Source organism: Pagrus major, chromosome 19 (genome assembly GCF_040436345.1).
Source record: "Pagrus major chromosome 19, Pma_NU_1.0".
Taxonomy (NCBI): Eukaryota; Metazoa; Chordata; class Actinopteri; order Spariformes; family Sparidae; genus Pagrus; species Pagrus major.
Window position 1 is genome coordinate 26,957,695 of NC_133233.1, and position 25,690 is coordinate 26,983,384.

The window sequence follows — 25,690 nt, forward strand, 5'->3', positions numbered from 1 at the left end:
GTTCATAAACACATGTAAGATCTCCACTGAACAATATCATTGTTGGTTCACGAATCATCCTTGAATAAAGTAAAATATTTAAAACATTTCCACGAAGAATAAAGACGTTGATTTTATTTATCAACAGAAAGACAAAAAAACAAATTCATATGGACATAAAGCAGTGAAGCTGGAAACTATAGCAGAAACTTCAAACTTAAAGGGATAATCTGGAGTTATTCTTTCATTTTTAAAAACATGAATCAGAAAAAATCTTGGTTGATTCCCGACAGATACATACTATATATCTTTACAACTCCCACTTGTTTATACTTGTGTCTTCTGCATAAAAGAAAAAGAACCTGACATGAAGATTTTTAAAGAACGCAGCACTTTTATTAATAATAATTTAAGCCACTTTAAATGACATTATTTATCAATTTAATGGTTGTGGTTTATGGTTGTGGTTGTGATGTAATTTGTCAGTCTACTATAAAATAAAAAAAACTAATCTATTTATTTTATTTTTCATAAAAACTCGTAAAATCTCCAAAAAGCTGCTCTGAATCTTTTTGTGTTGACATGTTCCTGATATTAACCCTACACTGTGTATTTAATATCATCTTATTTTTGTATTATTTGTTTTTACTACTATTATCATTATCAACATCTTGTAATTTACTGAAGCAGACCTCTGATGTGATGTTATATTAAAGGGGCACTGTGTTCAAACTCAGAAATATTTATTTAGTTTAACAATGAATCAACAAGCTAGAAAGGTGGCAGGGTCCGCCACATATAAACACAGTAAAACAGTATAAATTGTGTTGTCCTTTAAGGTCAGTTTGTTTATTCAGTTTATTCAGTCATGAAAACAAATAGAGTTTGATTATTCAGTTTGTTTGGCAGAAATAAAAAGATCTCTTTGCCAAAACTACAGAACGCTCCTTTAAACTTCCATAATATCTATTGTTCTGCAGTGATTGTTTTTTTTCTGTATTCTTGAAGAAAATAGTGTCAAAACGTCAAACAGATTAAGATAAAGATTAATTTCCTCCAACACAACTTAATTGTTTGCGAGGAAACTGAATCATTTCCAACCCGAGGACGTGTTCCAGCTTCATCTGCTTGCTGCGATGCCCATATTTCCGACGGCGCCTGAAGGCGGCATGATTCGGTGGCTGCTGAGCTGATCTTTGTGCGAACGAAGCAGAGCGGTCGCAGTTAGCAACGGACAGCAAACACACACAGAGGGGCGAGAGACGGCCGAGCAGACCGCTTCTGGACCCGAAAACCCGCTCATACCACGACCACACGGCGACAGCGACGGCCTTAAGATGGTAAGAAGACACTTGCGGGTTGTGAAACGTAGGCTGGTGGCGCTATTTTCTTCTGACAATCAAATCTAGCCGAGAGCTAGCTGGCTAATGCTAAACGGCTAGCGAACTGTTTTCCTGACTCATTATTGAGCAGCTCGAGCAGCTAGGCTGCCATTTTACACCAACAACACAGCCGCTCCGTGTGTCCCGGGCACTGCGCTTAGCTCGGCCGACACAGCGTCTGTCTGAAGTACAACCCAATCACCTCATCTGTGTTTAAATTGATTAAGAGTGTGGCTCAAATGGAGGTCGTACTTTGATTGAAAGCTAATCCACCCAGCGCCAAGCAGCCCGAGCTAACGTTACCTACAAGCTAACAGGCTAATCGAGCCCGAGAGGCTAATGTTAGCTAGCAGCATTGCGTAGCAGTGTCTGACACCATTCGCAGCTCAGCGTTGGATAATCTCAGCAAATATTTTCAAAAGCGGTTAATGAGTAGCTCGGTCGTATTATGCGGGATGATTACAGTGAATTTGTGGAGCTGGAGCTCCCACAGCTCGACGTTAAACAGGGCAGATCGGCCCTCTGCCGCTGTGGAGTGAAGGAGAGTGATTTGAACCTGACACAGGACTCCTGGATCACCTGGAGCAGACCTGCTGCCACCACTTCCTGGGCCTGGAGGTGTTTGATTAAAAAGGAAAAAAGAGTACAAGTTTCTTAAAGACTGAAGGCTCAGGACCCCTCTGCTGGAGGGAGATATTGTTGTCTCTGACTGTCTCCTTCTCCTTGATTTTTAATGGAAAACAAACAGTTTGGATGCTAAATCTGAATCCACATCTGTTACTGTTTTGTCAGGGAGGTTTGTGAATGGTTAACATTGATGGAGGAGATGATGAATCACACCGAGTTGTATTTTTGCTCTATAGTGGATCCCTTGTTTGCTCAGAGATGGGTGTTTTTTATTTTTATACTTAAATTGGCTGATATAAATGTGCATTTATGGAGGATCTGGTTGTTTTGAACCTGACACACGCTGAAATTAATACCTGGAAGAGCCACGGTGTGTTGAAATAGTCAGGACATGTTCAGAAACAGCTCATCTATGGATTGTATTTGTATTTTTATGTTGTGTTTCCCTTTTAATGATCAGGATCTCTCTGTCGGAGGAAGATATCGATGGGTGCTCACTGTCTCTTTCTCAGTTAAAATGATCTTAAATCATAAAGGAGCAGTCTGTAGTTTTGGGGAAGAAATTCAAACTTAAACACTTTGTTCTATAATTTAATAAACAAGCTGTTCTCAGAGGAAAATTAGATCCCAGAACACTGTTTGAAGCTTGAAAGGTGGCAGGGTCCGCCACATATAAACACAGTGAAACAGTATAAATTGTGTTGTCCTTTCAGCTCAGTTTGTTTCTTCAGTCATGACAACAAGGAGAGTTTGTTTAGGTGAGTCAGTGGAGATCTTTCTCTTCTCATTAACATTTCTTTCCTCAAACTACAGACTGCTCCTTTAACACTGATGGAGAAGTTGTGTCTGGGATGATGAGGTGCACGAACCTGCAATCGCACCAAATTATATTTTATCTTCTGTAGCTTTTGAGCAGGTTTTTCTCTATAGTGCATCCCGTGTTTGCTCAGAGATGCTGTTTTTTATTTTCATACCGACATCGGCTGATATAAATGTGCATTTATGGAGGACCTGGTTGTTCTGAGCCTGACACGGGGCTCCCACACTCAAAGCAATACCTGAAATAGTCACTTACAGGCCTGGAGATGTTCGCAAACAGCTTATCTCTCTGTTGGAAGAAAATATTGATGGTCGCTCAATTTTCTTTTTCTCAACTAAAAGCGTATCTTTAATTTTTAAGTGAAGGAAACACTCAGTTGTCATAGGTGGCTGTGCTGTCTGTCTTGGTTCACAAGGCGTAGGAGCTCAGCAGTCTGTCAGATGTTTTATCTTATCGATCTTATTTTATCTCATCTTTGTTTTTGTTTTTAATTATTGTATATTGGCAGATAAAGACATATATTTATGGAAGAGGTTTAGTATAAACACTGGAACAAAGAAGGGGAAACTTTACAGAAATGCCTACCTGTCCTTCAGAGGACTGTGGGAGGTGATTTATTTTTAATTTTTTAATTTTTATGCACTTAAATAGTGTAATAAAAATCATAATATATGTGTATAGTATTGCTTTGTGAAGCTGTTGAAGCCTAATACTGATTATATTTCGACACATCTGTCTGTTTCTACAACAATACTGGTAATAAGAGGAAAATTCATGCCAGAAAATATCTTTTCATGGTCTTTATGGGGACTAAATGTGAATCATGTTAATATTGTTAGCTTGCAGCCCCTCAGATATCATCCAGTGTTTATTCTGAGGCCACGTCTGATAGATTTTAAAGCAGCGTCTTCATGAAGGCGCTACAGTTTTCTTTCAGTGTTTATTTTGAGTGATGAGGTTTAATTGTACATGTGCAGACGCGTCGTATTCCCTCAGAATCAACATGTTTGAGTGGGAGGACCGTAGGGTGGGTGTATGTTGGTGTTCAGAGTTGTGAAGAACATCTACTGTTGGATGATGATTTTAAATGTGTGCATGTTAAACAGCTGCAGACTTATCCTTCACTTACATACACGGTTATTCAGTGATGCTCGTATCCTCGCTTAGATTTGCTCGACCATATCTTGTGGATTAGGATCACGTATATTCAGTCAAATAACCCCAAAATACTCATTGCACTGCTAGATGTCTTGACAGTTAGGGGTGTAAAGATGCACTGACAGGAATCTGAAATCAGTTTCAACATTAAGGATGTGAATACTCTGTTGTGTGGACACATGTGTCGATCTAATCGTAGTGTGAACCGGTCGATATCCCGGTCCTGATGTTACTAGTGCATGCATGAGAGAGATGAACAAGAAAAACCTTTCCAGCAAATGAAGACATTTGGGTTTTTTAAGAAAGAAGGAAAATTAGACTAAAGTGTGGCCATTTGTGAGGTTTGTAGGACAGCTGTACTGCTAGCATGACAGCTGTTCACATTCACCTGGTGCAGGCTACGAGGAGTTTGGATGCTAATACAGCTTGTACAAGAAGACAAGAAAACGCAAGACAAAGATTCGGATATCAAACACTTTCTCCAGCTACAACTCAGCGAGGTCTGAGATAATCAAACAGAAATAACTTCACATTTCTCCACCTGACTGCCAGAGTGAGGCACCTGGGCCTCGCTGTGTGAGTTTATGAAGATCTTTCTCTTCTGATTAACACTTCATCCCCAAAAACCTACGGAGTGCACCTTTACTACAGCGAGCTCATTATTAAGTTTACATCTGCTTCCCCGTGAGACCACATGCGAGCCCAGCTTCAGTCTGCAGAGCCGTGAAGCCGAACCCCTCGCTGCTGCACAGAGCGGCGTTCGCTGTTTATTCAGGATGTATTAATATTGAATGAGTCGCTTGTCCAGATTGCACCACATTCGACACTGCGCTTCCCCGAGTGTGAAGTGTGAAGTAGATTACATGAAGGGTTCCCGAGATATGTGAATAACATTCAGGCAGACAGTCCTCGCTTTATAATTAGATGTTGCATCTTCGCATGTAATGTAAATGGATCTGTTCGTGTTGTCTTCACTGATGTTTGGTGACACGTTGCACCTGATCTGCTCCTTCACAACAGCTCACTCACACACGCCGACTTCAGCGGACCGACGGTTGCTCTGCTCAACTTCATGCTGGCACGCGTGACTGGAATCCGTCCGCATTAGTGTTTGGCAGCAGAAAGTGACCGGTGCTCCTTCTGGGGCAGCACTATTGGCTAATCAGCAGTATGTAAACATGCTGGTGTCATTAGAAACGGCGCGCTGTGGATGATATTGTGTTCAAACATGCAGCGAAATTTCAGCTTTCAAGTCATGTCAGTCACGATCGGGGGCTGTCCTACCTCCACCTCTACCCAGCCTGACCCGTCCAGGTCTGTCTGCTTAATATGTACAAGGTGCTGTGAAGTGACGGCGCTCGAGGCAGCGAAGTAAAGTCAATCCAACGGGGCTGAGAGTCTCTGCTTGGCTGCTCTGCTGAATGCTGAGCAGAGCAACAGAAATCAAAAGCTGCTTACGCTAATGAAATGTCCTCCTCCGCTGCCTAACCCGGCACATGATCAGTTTGCGTGCACACACACACACACACACTTTACAAGCATGTCAGTGTTGAAGAAGGGCTCATCAGTGTGATTCAGATTCAGCTGTGGCTTCACTGCTCTTCATGACTCACCCTCAGTTTTGATGTCTTTGTTTTGGTCACTACGACTCAGATTTGAGGAAGGAGACCAAATGCTGAAATCAGAGTTATGTATCTGTGGTCCGACTCTGCGCTCTGTCATAAGTGACGGCGGGTTCTGACGTGTGTGTTTGTGTGTGTTGCATTGTTTATGTTTCAGATGTAGGGTATTGGGCTGTTGAGTCTGGCCAGGACACACGGTGACCAGGGTAATCAGATTTACCAGGCTGAGCTTTTTTTCCCACGAGCTCCGCGCTCCCTCTGTTTCTCCACCACTCCCTGCATCCTTCCCGTTCAGCAAATCCCTCTCACACACTCCACTCCGGTTCCTGAGTTGTGATTATACCCACTGCTGCTGCACTATGAGGGCAGTTAAGACATATTCACTGTGGGAGAGCAGAAACCAGCCGCTGGATGCAGGTGAAGTTTGGCTGTTCGGTTTGTCATCTACTAAAAGTCTTAATGTGAAGGTGGACGGCAGATAGCAGGGTAAGAACTTCATTCGTGGGCCATTTTTATTAAAATAAAGAGAATTGAGTGAGTCGTCTGTGAGAGGAAGATTTATTTTAAAGGTGCAGTCTGTAGTTTTGGGGAAGACGTTTTAATCAGAAGATCTTCTCTAACCTGTTTGTCCGTGCTGCAGACTGACGGCAGCTTTTACACAACAGGATTGTATCCTGTTTTCCCGCTCTGTCCCCAGTTAGTCTCATCCGACCCCCCATGGAGAGCTTTTTTTTGGCGGTGCCAGACACTTTTAGTGCCTCAGGCTGTGTAATCAGTCATATTAATACTTTCCTTCTCCTCCAACAATGAAGTGTAAGAAACCATCTTGATGATGTTAACTGTGAAGCCCCTGGGGGACATTAGTCACAAAAATGTGGGCCTGGGTGATATCGCCTTATTATACATTATATATATGTCACAGGGAGGCACCATGTGGATAATTACCTGCTTGTCATGGCCGATTCGATACTGATGTGGCTTTTTCAGGGCTGATACTGATACCGATTATAAGAAAACTGAGATTTGGGACCGATGTTCATTTGCAGTAAAAATTAAACAACCAGTGATGAAAGTACAATTAACTCAAGTACTGTTCTTAACTTCTCCTCTCCATTACATGTATTTGATACATTTAGTTACTTTGCAGATTCAGATTATTTAGTGTTTATAGACTGTTAATTGAGACGTTTTACTAGTAAGATATTGTTGTGGGACGTTGTAATACAGAGAAACACATTTTAAAATGAGTTTATCAGCAATCTGAAAGAAAAATCACAGATACCGATAATCAGAAAAATGCTGAATAGTGGCCCAGATAACTGGTCTAACCGTCGAGATGACTAATAACTTCACATTTTTGTACACAGCTTTTGCGTCGCCCAACAACCATAAAAACCTAAAGATATTCAATTATTATTTAAGCTGGAACATGTGATTGAACTAAACCAGTTATCAACATTTTTGCTGATTAATATTCTGTCTAATATTAATTTGATATTATTAATCCTCAAAGTGGTTTCAGTTCTAACCTTCACTCGTACCCCTGATCTTGATGAATGAAAGAGATGTTATATTCCTGCTCCTGGCCCCATCGTAACATCGACAGTCCCAGTAGACGGTCAGCAGCACTTGTTGACAGACACATTTAGGCACGTTGTTCCCTGAAACGAGTCACGACCTTTGAACTTTGCTGCCTTCCTGCCGTGTGTGAAGTAGGAACGCGGCGACCGTGGCGCCGTTGTTGACGATCCGGTATGGGATTCCTCTTTCACAACAAACTTTCTAGAAACTGTTGTCACTCAACCAGCTCTCGACGTCTTGTTACTCCTGGTCACGTGGCCGTGTGACTGATTATAGGTCAGATACTGTAGCGACACATATCCATCGCTGTCTGGTGTGGGAATCTGAAATCTGATCCCAGCGCTGCCGTGAAGGGCACCTTTCTTCACCACCAGTGAACACGAGCACCGGAGACGGAGAGAATGAATGCTCTACCTTGTGTTGTCGAATGGCCACCGGGAGGTATTGTCTGCCCTAGTTGCCATGGCAACTGCAGGAGCACCTCAGGTAGGGCTGCCTTCCCGAGTTGGGCGAGGATCTGCTGAAGAGGAGCGGAGGATGAAACGGGTCTGGAGTCTGGGCCGAGCTGTGTGGGCTCGCTGCCGACTGGCCCAGCTAACGCACCACCCAGCATCCTGATCCAGTATGAGCCAATACTGGTGAGGATGGGGGAGTGGACGTCGCTAGTGGGGAGTTTTTAAGTGTAGGTAAAAGTTTTTTCTTTGGTAATAATATTACCCAGTCAGAGGGTAATGTTACACCCTGTCTGAATGTATTAAGCTGTTACGATGCAAAATATACAGACGGGTGACAAATTAAAGGTCTTAGTAAGATGTTTGGTCTCTGGACTCCACTGGAGGGATGAACAACATTTATCCAAAAGATATTCCCTCATTAGGTGTTTTGGTGATGGTGGTGGAGAGTGAGTCAGTCTGAAGATCAAGTGTAGGACGATTGTTTTCATTTATTTTGTCCATCCTGTTGTGCACATTCACAGGTTACAGTCACACAACAGAAACATGTAGTTGGACTAAACTGGCCTGAGATTTTGCGAATAATCCGCGTTCTGTAACGTGTAGACCCAGAATCAAGTCCCGTGTCTTTGCTGGCAGCTCAACGTCGAATTGTGCGAGTGGTTGTCGCATTTGGGCGTCAAGCTTTGGTGAAGTCGTGGCAGAAGTCTGTTTAACCTGATTGGAGAACCTGCCGGATCCTGAATGTCGCAGCAGGTTGTGAAGAAATGTAGTTTTGTATAGAGATATTACAGCGGCAGCAGGCTGCAGCTGCAGTGCTGTGGTCAGTCTGTGGCGGCGGGGGGAAGGGATGCTGGAGACGGAGGTTGGGCGTGGAGTGGACGGCAGATCTCAGTGACTGATGAAGACCGAATCCAGGTCTTGATGGGCCTGGAGCTCACTGCTGCGTCAGGGCTTTTTGTCCGCCTCAGTGCTGCTCTCGATCATCTTTCCCACAGTTTTCCTCGGAGAACTGGAAGTACAAAATGTACTACAGTATCTGAATTTAAGAAAATGTACTGCTCAATTTTTGGAGTCTCCGAGAAATTGTTTCCACTATAGACCTTATTATTTCTGTCGATAGAAAACAGGGAAATGTCTTCTGCTTAAATACAAATGAGATAAAATGTCTCTCAGATGGGGCTGATAAGATAAAAAAGGTCATATTGCGATTTTTTTGGACAGATATTACGATTGTGATGTGATTCATGACGAGTACAACGATCATTTTTGCATCACAAATTGCATTTTCACCGAAAATTGTATTTTATTTGTTGGGGTCTGGACCAAAACAAACATGTTTTCTGAAAAAACTTCTTATCAGTTGTTGTTGTTTACAATAAATTGACTTCTTGTGTTGTGATATTAGAGTTGTTTTCAAACTGGAACTGTGATACTGAAGACACAGCTGGTCCTCACATCTAATTTAAGGAGTCGTGATTACTGGACCACGTTCTGCTTTGTATTTTGGGACCAGTCCTGGAGCTGAAATGATTAGTCGACGGTTGGTTGACAAGAAGTTACACAGCTTTTGTGATAGTCGAATAGAAATAGAAATAATAATCAGTTTTCTGTGCAGCATAATGACCCAAAACCATATTCCAGTATTTTGTTCTCCCACGTCTTGAGCAGCAGCTCCGTGTGACTGAAGCTGCTCGGACGTCGAGTGCTCTGTCGTTGTCCGGAGGCAGCAGCCAGGACTCGTCAACAGGGACAGGAAGTAAACAGCAGGTCAATCAGCTTCCTCCCCTCTTCCACTAACAGCCTATTGCACTTGGATCACGTCCTGAGTCCCCGGCCCTAATAGCTGTGAATGGTCAGTGATGGGCAGCGCTGCATGCCTGCTCCTTCTAAATATAGCAGCGCTGCCTACATGTACACAGCAGTTTCTACCCAAACACCCTCCCTGTGGGCTCTCTCATTCTCGCAGGCTGCATTTGCACAGCAAGGCCCAAACACTTTGTTTTCTTTTTCAATGGCCGTTCTCAGATGTTCTGAGATATCAGTAATAACAACCATGTCCTGTCTTGGTTTACGTAACTGTGTATATTTTAACACAAGACGGCCACTTAAATATTTGTGCTTAATTTGTAATAAATGTGCAGACTTTTAGTTTAAAACATCCAAAAAATGACCACCAGAGTATGAAGATACAACAGTGTTGGCGTTCTGTGAAAGACGTCTATGTACTGTGTTGCAGAGATGTCTACTGACGTTAGCATGCTAACCAGTTAGCCCCCCTCCGTCCTGTCTCCTAACACCACTTTGTACGTCAAGAGGTGATCGTCTGATAGCAACCTTGGTTTCAGCTGGGAGATGTAAAAGCAGCCAGTTCACTACTTAGTCAACAAAAAGGAAATATTACTAACGAACTAAAACGAGCTTAATCGCCTTGTTAACCCACCTTAAAACACACTTCATTCAAACTGGACGGAAACTAAATCAAACAGTCTTTGTGTACGATGTGAAAGTGTTCTGGCTCTACGTGCCGTTTTCACCTGCTGCTGCAGCGAATCCTCACCGTTGAGAAAAAACTGTCTAATAGTCTAACTATCCAAATGTCATCTCTAATTTAGATCAGAGCAATCCTTCTCAAGTTGCATGTCGGCTGTATAACTTTGGATTTGATGCGTACCAAGAATCCTCGTGTGACCTTTTGGAAATTGAATTATGTCTGAATGCCGTTATTTCATAACAATGTGTCACATGACAGAAAAAATAATTCTGGGTCTCTGTCATGTTTAATATGAACTTAACATTTAAACATGCAAACTTTTCCCACAGCAGTTAATTTTCAGATTTTGCAGGTTCATATCAGAAGCCGAGTAGATTTTAGTGAATTCAGTGAGTTTCCCTGAGTCGTGAGTGATATTAAGCTTTAATCTCATCATTTAATTTGACTTTTTGTTGCATTTGTTTGTTGAATCGGTACAGACGCTGTTCTCTCGCTCTGTCTGCTTCCTAATTTATACCAGATTTTAGATTTTCACTGTGACTCTTGACTTTGCTTCCACTCTGCTTTAATTTACGAGCAGATGATCTGCATAGATATTCATGTCTGCTGTTAAAAGTCTTCCCTTTGTCACCCAGCCTGTGTGTCTCCTCTCTCTGTCTCTTTGGCGTGAAAGATGTTGAAGCAGCAAACTCTGGCGTTGATTTAGCGTCTCCTCTTGTCCCGACTGTGGGGATGAAATTACAGCTTTAGGTTCGTCACTTAGCTTTAATGATGTGGCCTTTTTGGACCGTCATCAGCGCCACTGTTCAACCAGCTGCGTTTACTCATGACCTGACCTCATAATAATTGTGATTTTTACCCTCTGTGACTCTGATAGGGGTCTATTCCAACTCACGAAGGCCATCCCAGTCCATGTCATGAATTATCTTGAGAAATTAATGTACTTCAGATGTTTTTTTAGTTGGCCCTCGGAGCTAAATTTCATCATGTTTGTGATACTTTGTATTCTCAGCCTCCCCAAGCGCTCATTTTTCACTGGATTGGACTTAAATTTGTCCTGAACATCCAAGAAACCCCGAGCATACTTTAGATAGTTGTTGCAAAATGTTAACAGTAATCAAATAACGGTAAATAATATTTTACCCAAAAGAAGATCCTTTTATTTTCAATTTCAATTAATATCTCCACTAGTTTTTACTTTATTGCAAACAAACTCTGGTTCTGTGTAATATTAATGTAGAAGTCATTTGGTCCTGCATAAAAAATTGAGTGCCGCAGATCTCACTAAATGTAGCTTCAGCGCTGAATAACCCACTTTTTCAGATATTTAGACTGCACATTGTCCTAAGAAGGATTATTTTAATTTCCTTAACATTTTCATGCAATGCAGAAAATAGAAAACAGCTAATTTTTCAGCTGTAATATGACATTTAGTGTTTTTATTTGTACTGTTTTGACTTCAAGGTTTTCTGTCTGATACGTATTGAGCCTGTTTTTCATTGGGTACCAAAAAAAAGTACAGCTATAAGTTTTTCTATAGTTTTTACATTTATTTTGTTTGAGAAAATTCATGACATGAGCTGGGAAGAGTTGGTGTGGAATGACCCAGATGCCAAAAATCAATTTTGTATGATGTTAAAAAAAGCATATATAGATAGGTATCATATGTGATCTGGAGACATAATGTCAGTAATAAGACGGAGGAGTGCTCTGCTCTCATCTCAAGCAGTTGGTGGTGTCGACGTGTCTTTTAGCAACATGTTAAAACACTGTGCTGGATGAGGCGTTTAGACGAATGCCTGAAAGTAAAAATTGGCTCGCAGTGGCCTAAAATGAACGTGGTAGACGAGGGAGACTGGGCACCGTCTTGACTGGACTGGTGAAGGAAATCAGGGAGGCGTTGAAGTGGACTAATCTGTCATTAGCTGAGTGACGTCAGGGTCTGGTCAGCACTGTGTCTACAGGGATCAGGGCCAGGTGTCAGCAGATAAACCCATATAACCTACCTGACTAACTGCTAACGCAGTGCTGTTGAAACTGAGTCTGCTCTAATTGGTTTTTGATTCTGGGATTCACCAGCTCTCTCATCACACTTTGTACTTTTTGTGTAGCTTGTTTCCTGACAATAACAAAGCTAAATCAAAGATGGTTAATGAAAATGTTTTTCTTTGCAGGTCATCTGGTGAGGAGTGCCAAAGCTTTTAGGTGGAGGAGTGGCAGACAGCGCCACCCAGGCGTGCAGAGTGGGACTGCATCCCGCTCACAACCGACGACCAGCTTCCTGAAGCGCTGCCGCCGCTGCCAGATGGACTGCACACTCTGAGAGCAGAGCGAGTCAGGACAGAAATCAACTGAGGAGAGGAGCCGGGGGAGCAACGCTCACCGGAGCAGGAAAGGGAGGGCATTGTTCGGTAGGGAGAGGAGAGGAGAGGACGAGGGGCTCTACGATGTCGTCAAACAGGACCCAGAACCCCCACGGACTGAGACAGATAGGCCTGGACCAGATATGGGACGACCTGCGGGCTGGCATCCAGCAGGTGTACACACGGCAAAGCATGGCCAAGTCACGCTACATGGAACTCTACACGTATCCTGTGAGGGGAGGTTATTATTATATTTACCTGTAGAGCTGAAACAAGCACTTCATTCATCCCAACAGAAAATGAATAGGCAACAATTTTGCTAAAGGAGCAGTTCACCCAAACATGAAAGTCCGTCACCATCTCCTCCCTCCACACTGATGGAAAGTCAGGTGAAGTGTCGTAGTCCACAAAACATCTCTGGAGCTTCACAGTAAAACAGCAGCGTTCTGCTAAACGACTGAAGCAGCTGGAGACTTGCACATAAAATGGCTCCGTACAGCTCGTCTGGTGAAATTCAAATCTACAGAAGCCCGGAGACCATAGATTGATTTTTAAAAAGATGTTATTCACACCCTCCATACGTGGTCGAGCTCATGAACCCACTTAAGACTTGGGGAGGTGAACTGTTTGAGCTTAGTTACAGTGAAGATTCAGGCTTTTAAAAAAAAAAAAGGTCTACGTAAGGTCTTTTCGGATCAATTTTGGATCTCGGGGCTTCTGGAGACTTGGATTACACTGATGTTTTTTTGGTTGTTGTTTACTTTATGAATCAAGTCTCCAGCTGCTTCAGTTGTTTAGCAGAACGCTGCAACTCTGTTTTGCTGTGAAGCTCCAGAAATGTTTTGTGGACGACGAGACTTCACCTGACTTCACATCAGCATGGAGGGAGGAGATGATGACTGAACTTTCATAATAAGTAATTCTCTGGTTATAACTTCTCAAATGTCTTCTATATAAGATATTTGTGTTTTTGAATGTTGGTCAGACAAAACAAGCCATTTGATTTCTGTCAGCAGTGCAGGATTTAGACATTTTAAAGAAACAAGCAACTGAGAATATGACCACACACACGTGTAAGCGCTGAGAACAAAAATGCAGCGCTGCAGGGACGTGTGTTTTTGTCGGCTAACCTGGAAGTTGGCATCGGCCGGTTCCCTCGACAAAAAGCCTTTTGGATTTCAAGCTCGGTGGCAAACGTACGTTCATGATGCTTACATGCTTTGTTGTTTTAGGCTATAAATGAAATACATTGCGGTCGCATGACTTCCTACACTATATAATACACACTTTAATCATAACAGATCAATGTACAAGTTGTAGAGTTAGAGTTAGAGTCGGCCTGTAAAGACGGACTAGTGAGTAGATGAGTCTCCGTGTTCACTGTGATGATGTTTAATGTCCCGACAGCCTCTGTAGTCTCATTTAGACACTTGTTAGCATTTTACAGGTGTTTTTTATGTCAGAACAAAACTTGAAGATCTATTCGGCTCGTGTTAACTACAGACCTGATTTTAGACATTTAAACAAAACCCATTGACTTCAAGACGAGGTACGAGGGCACTTTACAGCTGATGAGTCCTAGAGTTTATCTGCGAGACTCATCTCACCCAAAGCTCTAAAAACTAAGTGCTGGTTTCCATTATTTTGCCAGTTGTTAAGTCAGGAGCTGCCCTCACTGTGTGTTTGTTGTAGTGTACTTAGTGGACTGGCTCGCTACTTCCTTCGTTCTCAAACCTGTTTCATAGCTCTTTGCTCAGGTAATGAGTTACAACAAAGCAGGCCAGACTCAAGAGAACAGGAAACACGCAGCTGCTTTACATGATCACTGATCTGTTTCACAGATTGTCTGTCAAAGGAAGTCTTCTTTTTTTAAAAAAACCCTTCAGATTGTCATCAACCGTGTTTTAAGGGAAGTGCAGTTTGTGACCAATCTTGCAAACATGACATGCACAGTGTGCGTGATGCGAGTGTAAAGCACAGAGACGATTTTCTCTGAGGGCGTGTTTTGTTGTTTGACACCTCACTTCCTCTCGCACACCTTCCCAGCACTGAAGAAAAGCAGCCAGCCGTGTACTGTAATCCTGCCGCGCCAGGCAGAAGGAGTAGCTCTCATTTAAACTTAATACAGGCTCAAATCTGTGAACGACATGTTTGCCTTTTCAGAGCTTTTTTTTTGCAGAAGTTCGCATCGCTGGTCACCGATTATGACAAGCTTTGTTGTTGTAGAGAGAAGTTCTGGATGGAGGAATGAGAAGTTTGCTCCTCGTGACAATGAGAGCGAGATGAGTAGATGTGTAGCGTCTCTGTGTTTGTTCCTTAACCTTCCCTCAGACATGTATATAACTATTGTACCAGCGTCCACCAGTCCAGCCAGGGCAGGGGCTCTGTGCCTCCAGCCAAGCCCTCCAAAAAGTCCACCACTCCGGGTGGGGCTCAGTTTGTAGGCCTGGAGCTCTACAAGCGACTCAAGGAGTTCCTGAAGAACTATTTGACCAGCCTGCTCAAGGTGAGCGCACACTCCACAAGACCTCATCACTGGGATCTTAACACGTCTTTGTTTGTATGAATTTGTAGACACACGTCACACGGGGCTTTTCCACCGGCACTTTTGGCTGCACTGTGTCAAACTGTGCAAAGTTGATTTGCTGAGACAAGCTTGAGATGGTCCTCGATGGACGTCCTGCAACCAAGTTCAACTCATGACGGCCCTCTTTCTCTTCACACCTGTGTTAACTTAAAACTTAAAAACAAAACCGGAGAGTCTCTTTAGTGTCTCTCCTGAATCTACTTCATAATAAAAGCTTTTAAATAATTAAATAACGGGGGGCTTTTATTGTGAAGAAGTTATAGAAAATGAACTGAATTAGCGGAGCCACTTTGTTAGCGGTGGTTCTTAGATAGTACTGCATGGGTTGGGACAAGCACGTCATTGGTTTAAGACAGCCAGCCCAGCCGTGGTGGAAATGCGAATCCCTGCTGCGCCGAGTCAAACCGAGCCGAGCCAGCACGTGTATGGAAAAGCCCCAACAGATACTGATGCACCCTCTGCATATAACTAATATCCTCCTCCTGTGTGTTTTGTCCTTCTCTGTTGTTTTCGCTCCAGGATGGCGAGGATCTAATGGATGAGTGTGTGTTGAAGTTTTACACCCAGCAGTGGGAGGATTACCGTTTCTCTAGTAAGGTCCTCAACGGGATCTGTGCCTACCTCAACCGCCACTGGGTCAGACGAGAGTGTGATGAGGGACGCAAGGGAATCTACGAGATTTACTCGGTACGTCTGATATCTGCACAGGCTTCTGTTCTGTTATCAGCACTCAACAGATAAATGTTTTGGACCATGTTGGGTTTATTTACATCCTACATGCATTTATTGACCTTTTTTAAGCAAGTTACAGCCATTTATTATAACGTCATCCTCAGAGTTTTTCAGTGCTAAACAGGTTGCTGCCTGTCGACGTCTTTGAGGGAAGAGTTGTCGATTCTTAGTTCTGGTTTGTCCGAATGAAGATTTCTAAGACCTTGAAACTGATTATACGAAACCTTTAAAGTCATTTATGTCCACGCATGCTGGTGTGATAGGGGTCATACTGATCTGCAGGAGCTGAGACAACTAACAGACATGCAGACTGAAGTCTTGACCTTCTGGTAACCTTCTCACTCTTGTCCCCCTCCCCTCTCCTACACTGCTGTTTCCTCCCAGCTGGCACTTGTGACCTGGAGGGAGTGTTTATTCCGACCCCTCAACAAACAGGTGTGTTGAGTTTCTTTTCATAAGAGTGGAGTGAGAGAAGTGGCACAACAGTGATTAACGGTCGTCTCAACCTTACCTGCAACATTCAGTATATTCTTAATGAGTCACCTTTTATTTTTTTGTTATGGTGCAAATAATCCTAATCGTTATTTTTCAGGTAACAAACGCTGTGCTGAAGCTGATAGAGCGAGAGAGGAATGGCGAGACCATTAACACCAGACTGATCAGCGGTGTGGTCCAGTCTTATGGTAGGTCAATAAGAAATGAAGACAAACAACCAGATAGAGGAAGCAGAGAGGAATAGAAGGAGGGAACGTTTAGCAAGTGTCTTATGGCAGTAAAAGTACCGAACAGGTTCCAGTGTGATCATGAATAAACTGTGCAGCTCCTCAGTTGACCACTATCACTATACTGAAGAAGGTTAACCATTAAACAGGAAGTTACAGTGGCAGCTCACCTGACTGTTTAGTAAAACTAGCTTTTAAAAAGAGTAAGTCCAGATTTACAGTTAGACGGAGCTCTGATGCAGAATTAAAAATGGATCTCATGGAGTTAAAAAGGAACATTAACTTTCAGCTGCTCTGTATTTCTTAATAAAATGTTGTGTTGTCATGCTGATGAAAAAACATTTCCTGATTCTGCTGCTTCACAATAAAAGCTCGTAAAACACCTAAATAATGGGCGACTTTTATTGTGAAGAATTTATTGGAAATTAAATGTGCGTTTTACTGAATTAGCTGAGTTTTGTTGGTGCAGATTCTCATATAATATCAGCCGGGAGGAAGAGTGTTTACAGCCGCTTAATTGTCTTCTACTCAACAGAAGAGCTCTTTAGTGAAAGACACACCTTGAAGCAGGTAGCCCTGTTGTCATGGAGATACAGATGTCCTGTTAGTTAACCAGCAGTGAACAGTTGGTTCAGCTCAGTTTCCGTTTGAACCGGTATCCATCTCGTAAGTTTTGGTGAAACTGAATTAAATATAATCCAAGTTTAGAGTAAAAACTAACCTCAGGTTTAAATGTGATCTTTCTTAATTTTAGGATGTTTTTAAAGTTGTTGGTGCAGTCCAGCCTTGGTGACATGAACGTATTAGGAGATTGAATAATGATCAGTGACTGTTGATGTGACCTCCAGCAGACTGACGGTGTTAGTTCACCTGCTCTTGTGTCTCACCTGTTCTCCCCCTGCAGTCGAGCTGGGTCTGAACGAGGAGGACGCCTTCGCCAAAGGCCCGACGCTGTCCGTGTACAAAGAGTACTTTGAATGTCAGTTCCTCACTGACACAGAACGTTTCTACACGCGTGAGAGCACAGAGTTCCTGCAGCAGAACCCCGTCACCGAGTACATGAAGAAGGTAGACGGTCCTCACACGCAGTTCATGGCAGGTTTTTATTAAAGAGTTGCTTTTAATACTTTGTCCTTTCCTTCGTCAGGCGGAGGCCCGTCTGCTGGAGGAGCAGCGGCGTGTGCAAGTTTACCTCCATGAATCCACCCAGGACGAGCTGGCCAGGAAGTGTGAGCAGGTCCTCATAGAGAAACACCTGGAGATCTTCCACACCGAGTTTCAGAACCTTCTGGATGCCGACAAGAACGAAGGTAAACCTGCAGTTTGATTTTAGTGTTTCGTCACATTTTGGCCTTTTTCACCTGCAGCAGTTTGAAACGTCGTTGCTCCAACTTTCACCGTTGTTCAAAATCAGAATCATCTCGCTTCTCTGATCAGATCTGATCAGATCTACTGTCCAAGTTAGAAATATCTTTCTCTCTCCGTGTCTCCTCTCAGACTTGGGTCGGATGTACAACCTGGTGTCGCGGATCACAGACGGTCTTGGCGAACTGAAGAAACTTTTAGAGACTCACATCCACAACCAGGGCCTGGCCGCCATCGAGAAGTGTGGAGAGGCTGCGCTCAACGTACGGACCAGTTTCCACCTCCATTAACGATTCTGACTAGTTAACTTCAACATGTCGACTAAGACAAAGATACCAAACCTCCTTCAGTGTGTTTGGCTTGTTTGTAGCCACTGAACAATAAGAGGAGGCTGTAGACTGAGACATCAGGAGGCTGTTTGCTGTTTTCAGTCTGTTTTGTTTCTGGGTGTTGTTTTTCATTACAATATACAAGTCCTGCACCTCTCGGGAAACGAGAGGTAAAAAGTTTAAATCAGACGATTTCATGTCATGTTTATGGTTCCTGGCTGTGATAGTTGGTGTAAGTTTTGCTTGATCTTTAAAACACAGCATGTTGTGGTGCTCAGAGGGTCAAACGCTCGTGTAGATGGATCATTTCAAATAGTTTTTGTGCATTCAGCTGCGAGAGCAAGTGTGTTACAGCTGAAGGAACCGACAAACATGAGCTCAGTGTCGTCTCATCTTCACCTCTCACCAGAGGGACGAAGATTTTTCTAATTGAGATCATTTTAAAGTTTTTAGTTTAAAGGAGGTCAGGAGAGCTCGGGAAAAAACTGGGCTGTTTTTTAAAATAAGCTGATCAGCCACATAAACTGTCTGAGAGTAGTAACGGTGTAAAAGAAAAAAAAGCAAGAAATTCATCCATGATGGAATCAAAGACGTGTGTGTTTCTTCCAGGACCCTAAAGTTTACGTCCAGACCACCCTGGACGTCCATAAGAAGTACAACGCCTTGGTCATGTCTGCCTTCAACAACGACGCCGGCTTCGTGGCAGCGCTCGACAAGGTCGGTGATCTGTCAACTCTGGAGCGATCAGGGCAGTCAGAATAACTGGAGGCGTTTCAGGTGCGACTCTAACGCCGTCCGTCTGTCTTTTCTCAGGCATGTGGTCGATTTATCAACAACAACGCCGTCACCAGGATGGCTCAGTCGTCCAGCAAGTCTCCAGAGCTGCTGGCCAGATACTGCGATTCTTTACTGAAGAAGAGGTGGGTGTTAGTTAACACAGACATTAAGAGAACGTTCGAATCGATCTTCATTTGATGATCCTACTGATTCATAAAACCCTGATATCAAGCGAGTAAATCTCTGAAGGCAAACACAATCATGGGATTAAAAACTAGTCTAATACATTTTGAAATCATTTATAGACGAGCTGCTTCCGTCTTCTGCTGTTTGTCTGTTCATGGTGCATTCAAGTGCACCTCATAAAGTCAGAAATCTATAATTGAATGACCACGAAAGTTATTTAAAACAGGAGTGTTTGTTTTTTGACGTACATCGGCCTCCAGCTGTCATTACTTTCATCTTCTGTCACTGCAGCATTTTTGATAATTAGCTGCTGAAATCATGATAACGACATCGATTTCATTTCTCTTTCATATTCAAGAAAAATTGGTTGTAACTAAAATATCCCGAAATCTAGAAAACAGTAGTGACGCTCGGCTCTGTGGGGCTCAGTGTTGGAGTTTTATTTCAAAGATATTTAAACATTTATAACTTTATTCAGTCTTGTACAAGTTAAATTGGATGAAACGTATCGATATGTAGAAATCTTAAAAATAACATCCTGCAGTTGACAGAAGAATAATATCTGCTCCGGATCAGAAGGTCGTCATCGTCCATCTGATGCTTTCAGGGTCAATAATGAACAGGAAGTCCTAAAGTTGTTAGAATGATATAAAGTTTGAACACCAGACGCAACATGAAACTGTGTTTTCACCAACTGAAGCAAAATAAAAACTGTTTTTTTTTCTTCAGCTCTAAAAACCCAGAGGAGGCAGAACTGGAGGACACACTCAACCAAGTGGTGAGATACTCGTGTGTTTGCTCCAGTGCATCGTGTACAAACACTCCGGTCAGAGGTTCACTCATGTGAGTTTTTGTCTTTCCTCCTCCAGATGGTTGTGTTCAAGTACATCGAGGACAAAGATGTCTTCCAGAAGTTTTATGCTAAGATGTTGGCCAAACGTCTGGTCCACCAGAACAGCGCCAGCGACGACGCGGAGGCCAGCATGATCTCCAAACTCAAGGTGTGACATCACGCAGTCCGTCTGCATTAAAAACACCCACGGTAACTCCAAACTGTCCGGTTTCTGCCGACTCCGACTGAATCTGCTTTTGTTGTTGTTGTCGTGCAGCAAGCGTGCGGCTTCGAGTACACGTCCAAACTGCAGCGAATGTTCCAGGACATCGGAGTCAGTAAAGACCTGAACGAGCAGTTCAAGAAACACCTGACCAACTCTGAGCCTCTGGACTGTAAGTACACTCTCAGACACCTGTCAAGGTTTGTAAAATGCTTCATTTTAACTGTTGTTATGTGATTTTCAACACTATCTGGTGTGTTCTTTGTTGTTCACACAATCACCCGTGAACCAAAAATCTTAAATATCTGAAGTGAACTGAGCCGTCGTCATGTTTGTTCGTCTCCTGGTGTCTCACACCAGACCGACTCAGGATCAAAACATCCAGGCAAAGTTATTGTGAACAAAATAAGTGACGTCATATTTCTATGAATCTGAGTTTTATTCAGTCTTGAACAAGTTAAATTGGACGAAACAGATTGATGTGCAGATAAATCATCTGTAAACTTTGTTAGATTTTTCACTGATGCATTTATCGATATGTAAAAGTTGTAGTAATAATAAAGGCGTCAAAAGTCTGAGTGTGAAAAGTGCTTGGATTTTACTCGCCTCTGTGGTTAGGATGATTTAAACTGAGATGGCGTTTTTAAATGAGGGATTTTGTTTTTCACATCAGAGGACGCTGTCAGAGCTGCAGATTACGATTATCTTCATTATCGTTTAACCTGCAGAATATTGTCACAAGTAATCGACTCCTCATAAAAGTCAAGAAAAATGATTAATTGATAATCAAAATAGTTTTTTTCTTGACAAATACATTAACTGACTAATCGTTACAGCTTCAGTACTGTTTGCTAAACTAAGTTGGTCTAATCTCACGGTGGAACGAAGTAGAGGACGATGATTTGTTTTATTGTTTTGGAGCTTTTCATGTCAAAGCAGCTCGTCGTACTCATCGCACGCTGTCGGTCGTCTCAGACTACGCAAAGAACCAGCTGAACTGTTGTGTTAAAGCACATAAACCCACATATCTGTGTTAAAACTGGTTTCTTTGTGTGTGTGTTGCAGTGGACTTCAGTATCCAGGTCCTGAGCTCTGGGTCGTGGCCTTTCCAGCAGTCCTGCACCTTCGCTCTGCCCTCTGAGGTAAAAACTGATTCAACCTTTAAATTTACTCACTCGGACCTTCTCCACGGCCCCTGCAGGTCCCTGGACCTCAGGTTGAGGAGCGCTGCTCTGACCTCTCCTCTTTGTCTCCGTCTCTGTGCAGCTGGAGCGAAGCTATCAGCGCTTCACGGCGTTTTACGCCAGCAGACACAGCGGCAGGAAGCTGACCTGGCTCTATCACCTGTCCAAAGGAGAGCTGGTCACCAACTGCTTCAAGAACAGGTGCGCAGTGTTGTGACAGTGTTGGAGCCGACAGGTAGAGGGCGCTCTCGACTCTCTGTGGTCTCGTCGGCTTATATTTGACTGGATGAAGCAGATGAAGGATGTTTAATGGCCTCACGATGTGCTTTTATTCTCTTATTAACCACAAACCTGTCCTGATAACTTGGAGTTGTAACCAGCTGATTACGTATCAATACTTCTTCCATAAAAACAGCTCCAGCAGACGTCATTCTCCTCCAACGCTCAGTGTTTTACTGATTGATTGATTATTATTTCTGTCTTTTTAATAAATAATAACAGAAACTGAAGAAATGTACCCGAGAGTTTAATAGAGTCAAGTTTCAGAACTGATTTCCTGATTATTGATTCAGTTCAGGATATTTCAGTTACAACACCAGTTTTTCTTGGATATTAGAGAGATTAGAAATATTAATGCTCACATTGACAATTTAATTAAAAAACACCCATGAAGGAAAGAACGAGATAAAGATATTTTTTGGATTGTTTTTCTGCAGCATTTTTAATAATCAGATGCTACAGTGTTTCATAAAAGGAAAAAATGAAAAAGAAAAAAAATGTTGCTGTTTAAAACAGTTTAAGGTAATGATTTAAGAGTTTACAAGGTGTACTCGAACGCACCATGATGGACAGAAGATATTTAACGGCAGTTTCTTCTTCGATACTTGAAGCAGTGAACAGCTGTTAGATCTGCAACAAGACACAATCTGAAGTCGTCACTTTGGGCTCTGGAAAAATGTGACGAGCATTTTTTATAATTTCTTACATTTTGTCGAGTAAACAATGAATCGATAATGAAAATAACGGTCAGTTTCAGCCGTTGCTGTGAGGAACGGGCTGTGCAGCTCGAGTCCGTTTCACACTGACCCTGGTGGTTGTGGTTTACAGGTACACGCTGCAGGCCTCCACCTTCCAGATGGCCATCCTGCTGCAGTACAACACAGAGGACAGTTACACCGTCCAGCAGCTCACCGACAGCACACAGATCAAAACTGTGAGTAAACATTCTCACAAACTCTAATGAAGCTTTAAACGACGACAACACGACACGCAATTCATAGAAATGTTTGATTTTCTTTACTCACTGAAACATTCGTCTTTATTTTCAGGACATTCTGGTTCAAGTTCTTCAGATTTTGTTAAAATCAAAGCTGCTGGTGAGTAAAACAAACTCTTTCCTTCTCTCAGTCGGACTTTACACAAGTCTTCACATCAGAGTCAGTTCAGCTCGACAAACATTTACACGTCCACGTCGAGTCTCATGAAGCACCCGGCTGCTCGCTGGTAGTGTTCATTCCTGCCAGCGGCTGCACAATACATGAAACTGACACCTGAACCCAGGTGTCTGCAGGTCCTTAAACGTCTTAGAAGACAGAAACATGTTGTTCTCATTCTGGACACCAGAGGGCGCCAAATAAAAAGTTTAATGTGTTTACAGGCTGAAAATTCTCATTTTACTCTCAGTAATAGATTACCTTCATTCAAGATGTTGTCATCCAGCAGAACATGTTATAAAATCACAGTCCTGACTTCTCTGTCACTTACTGATGGTTTGGGTTCAGCTGCCTCCCTCATATGACGTCTGTCCGTCTTTCAGGTGATGGAGGATGAGAACGCCAACGTGGACGAGATGGATTTCAAACCCGACACCGTCATCAAACTTTTCCTCGGATACAAGAAGTGAGAAACTCGTCTGATTAAAGTTGAAGTGTCGTACAGACGCGACGCAGGACGTTTATTAACCTCACGTTGTTCTCGTCTCTGCCCCACAGTAAGAAGCTGAGGGTGAACATCAACGTCCCCATGAAGACGGAGCAGAAACAGGAGCAGGAGACGACTCACAAGAACATCGAGGAGGACCGAAAGCTCCTCATTCAGGTCCGTTTGAACTCTTCACCTCCTTTCGTTCAGGCTAGAAAGTGTATCTTCTGCTGGTCACTGTGAAATGTGCAGTTTCGTCACAGTGCTGCAGACTGGCAGGGTTTGAGGGGAGTCAGGTTGTCTGCAGGAACATCTGCCACAGCTTTTACCTGAGCTGAATGTTACCGACCCACCTGCACCCCTTAAAATCTGCTAGTGAGCACACTGAAGTTGTGTCTAATGTGCTTCAACTGGTTTGTTTCCAAATCCTGGAGAATGAATTTACTTCAACTTCTGAAAAATGGCAGTGAGATGAGAAGAGTTTCAGTTTGAAGACCAAACAGGAAGTCTGCTGCTGAATCAGGACTGATGGTGTGTGTGTATGTGTGTGTGTGTGTGCAGGCTGCCATAGTGAGGATCATGAAGATGAGGAAGGTCCTGAAGCATCAGCAGCTCCTGGCTGAAGTCCTGAACCAGCTGTCGTCCCGATTCAAACCCAGAGTCCCCGTCATCAAGGTAAAACGCACACGCACACACACGTGAACGTCAGGTGTTGGTTTGTGTTCCTGTCCTCACGTGTGCGTTTTGTCTCCCTCTTGTGGACAGAAATGCATCGACATCCTGATAGAGAAGGAGTACCTGGAGCGAGTGGACGGGGAGAAGGACACGTACAGCTACCTGGCCTGAACGCCTCCCGCCCGCCGGCTCTCCTCAGTTTTATTTTTATTTGTTCTCTTCTTCATTTTTTTTTTTTTTTTTTTTTAAGTTTTATGTCTGAGTAATAAAGTGAGGATCCCTCTGAGCGGCGGACATGTTGTGAGTGTGTCGCCGACCACGTGACCGCCCCGATGTGACAACCAACCACCGACCTGAGGGGCCGAACTGTCTGCTCTCCCTTCAGCCATGAAGGAACCAAACCCCTCCTGTTGAGACCGGGAAACCCCGTCTACACGCTCGCCTGTCCCGTCCCATCTGTAGGACTCAAACACACACACACACAGACACACACACACACTTCCTTGTTGTCATATTGTAAATAACAACCACAGACTCTAAGAGGAAAAAACAATCCCTACTCCCTTCTTTACATAGCGTAATGAATTAGCCTACAGCCAATCAGAGGAGAGCCGCATCCAAAGGTTTCTGCATGCTACTGCCTACCTGCACCACAGTGACCACGAAAAGATTAAAAAGTAAAAATAAAAGTCGAGTCACTGGGCAGCCGACGCAGTCCACCGTACGACGACGCGAAATCGACGCCGGTCCTGTTTTAAATTAAAGTCTGCGACTGATCCGGAGGAGGAGGTGGTGAGTTCAGAGCCGCCATGACGCTTCTTTATCTGCTGAAGTTGTCTCTGTTTTGGTTTGAGGTCGGTTGGGTTCATGCAGGAGGCCTGTTTCATTACTGAACGGTGGACATTTGTATAGTGTGGTTCATTTTCTAAATGTGTGATAAATAAAATAAGGAAAGATTTCTCTAACGCTCGCCTCCACGAGACTCTGTTCACACCCGAGACACTGACACAGCTTCACCTCCGCTGGAGTCACGCCTCTGATACATAACACTCCAACTCACCAAGTCAATGAAGTCAGTTTGTCATCAAACTAATGAAACAGACTGTGAATATACGTCATCATAAAGACGACTCAGCCAACAGTGTCGTCAGTGACGTCGTCTCATTGAACACTCGCCAAAACCCATAACTGAGGAGCTGCAGTTGAATATGAGCAGATTTATTGTGATGTTCATGTATTACTTCCTCCTCTGAGCTCAGTCGGCTCCATGTTGGTGTCGTGTGTTGAGTGAGACGATGTCGTTCACTGAGCGCTTTAACACAAAACTGTGAGATTTTACTTTAATTATGCCAAAACGTGACTTTCTTGACTTGGAAAATGATCTGTTATCTTGAGGAACATCACTCTATGTGAGTTAAGATCCCAGGAGGGAAACAGGAAGAGGCGTGAGTTCAACTCTGTGTGTAGTTTTATTTTGGAGAGTAGAAAGAGGAAGTGGGATTCCCTCTGGTATCTGCTTCATATTGAAGAGTTTAACATCTTTAAAATGGAAACAGAGGAGAGGCTTGAAATAACTCCACTAAACATTTCTGGAGCAGATGTGCAGAACTTGCCTTAAAAAAAATCATGTTTTTAAGTTTCTTTCAGTATCAAAGTAATCTGGTGATAGTCGTCTTTATA

General features: G+C 43.1%; 1 protein-coding gene across 1 annotated transcript; it reads left to right on the forward strand.

Annotated features, from left to right (window-relative positions):
- The first annotated feature begins 1,165 nt into the window (after positions 1–1,165).
- Positions 1,166–24,975, forward strand: LOC141014239 (cullin-1). Its single transcript, XM_073487952.1, has 22 exons — positions 1,166–1,319; positions 12,290–12,702; positions 14,810–14,984; positions 15,585–15,752; positions 16,182–16,232; positions 16,390–16,480; positions 17,424–17,587; positions 17,667–17,829; positions 18,017–18,147; positions 18,823–18,930; positions 19,027–19,133; positions 19,906–19,954; positions 20,046–20,177; positions 20,286–20,403; positions 21,297–21,373; positions 21,498–21,616; positions 22,523–22,628; positions 22,744–22,791; positions 23,232–23,314; positions 23,407–23,512; positions 23,897–24,010; positions 24,101–24,975. Exons 2-22 carry the CDS (start codon positions 12,563–12,565, stop codon positions 24,179–24,181), a joined length of 2,331 nt encoding a protein of 776 aa, XP_073344053.1. The 5' UTR covers positions 1,166–1,319; positions 12,290–12,562; the 3' UTR covers positions 24,182–24,975.
- Positions 24,976–25,690: the final 715 nt, after the last annotated feature.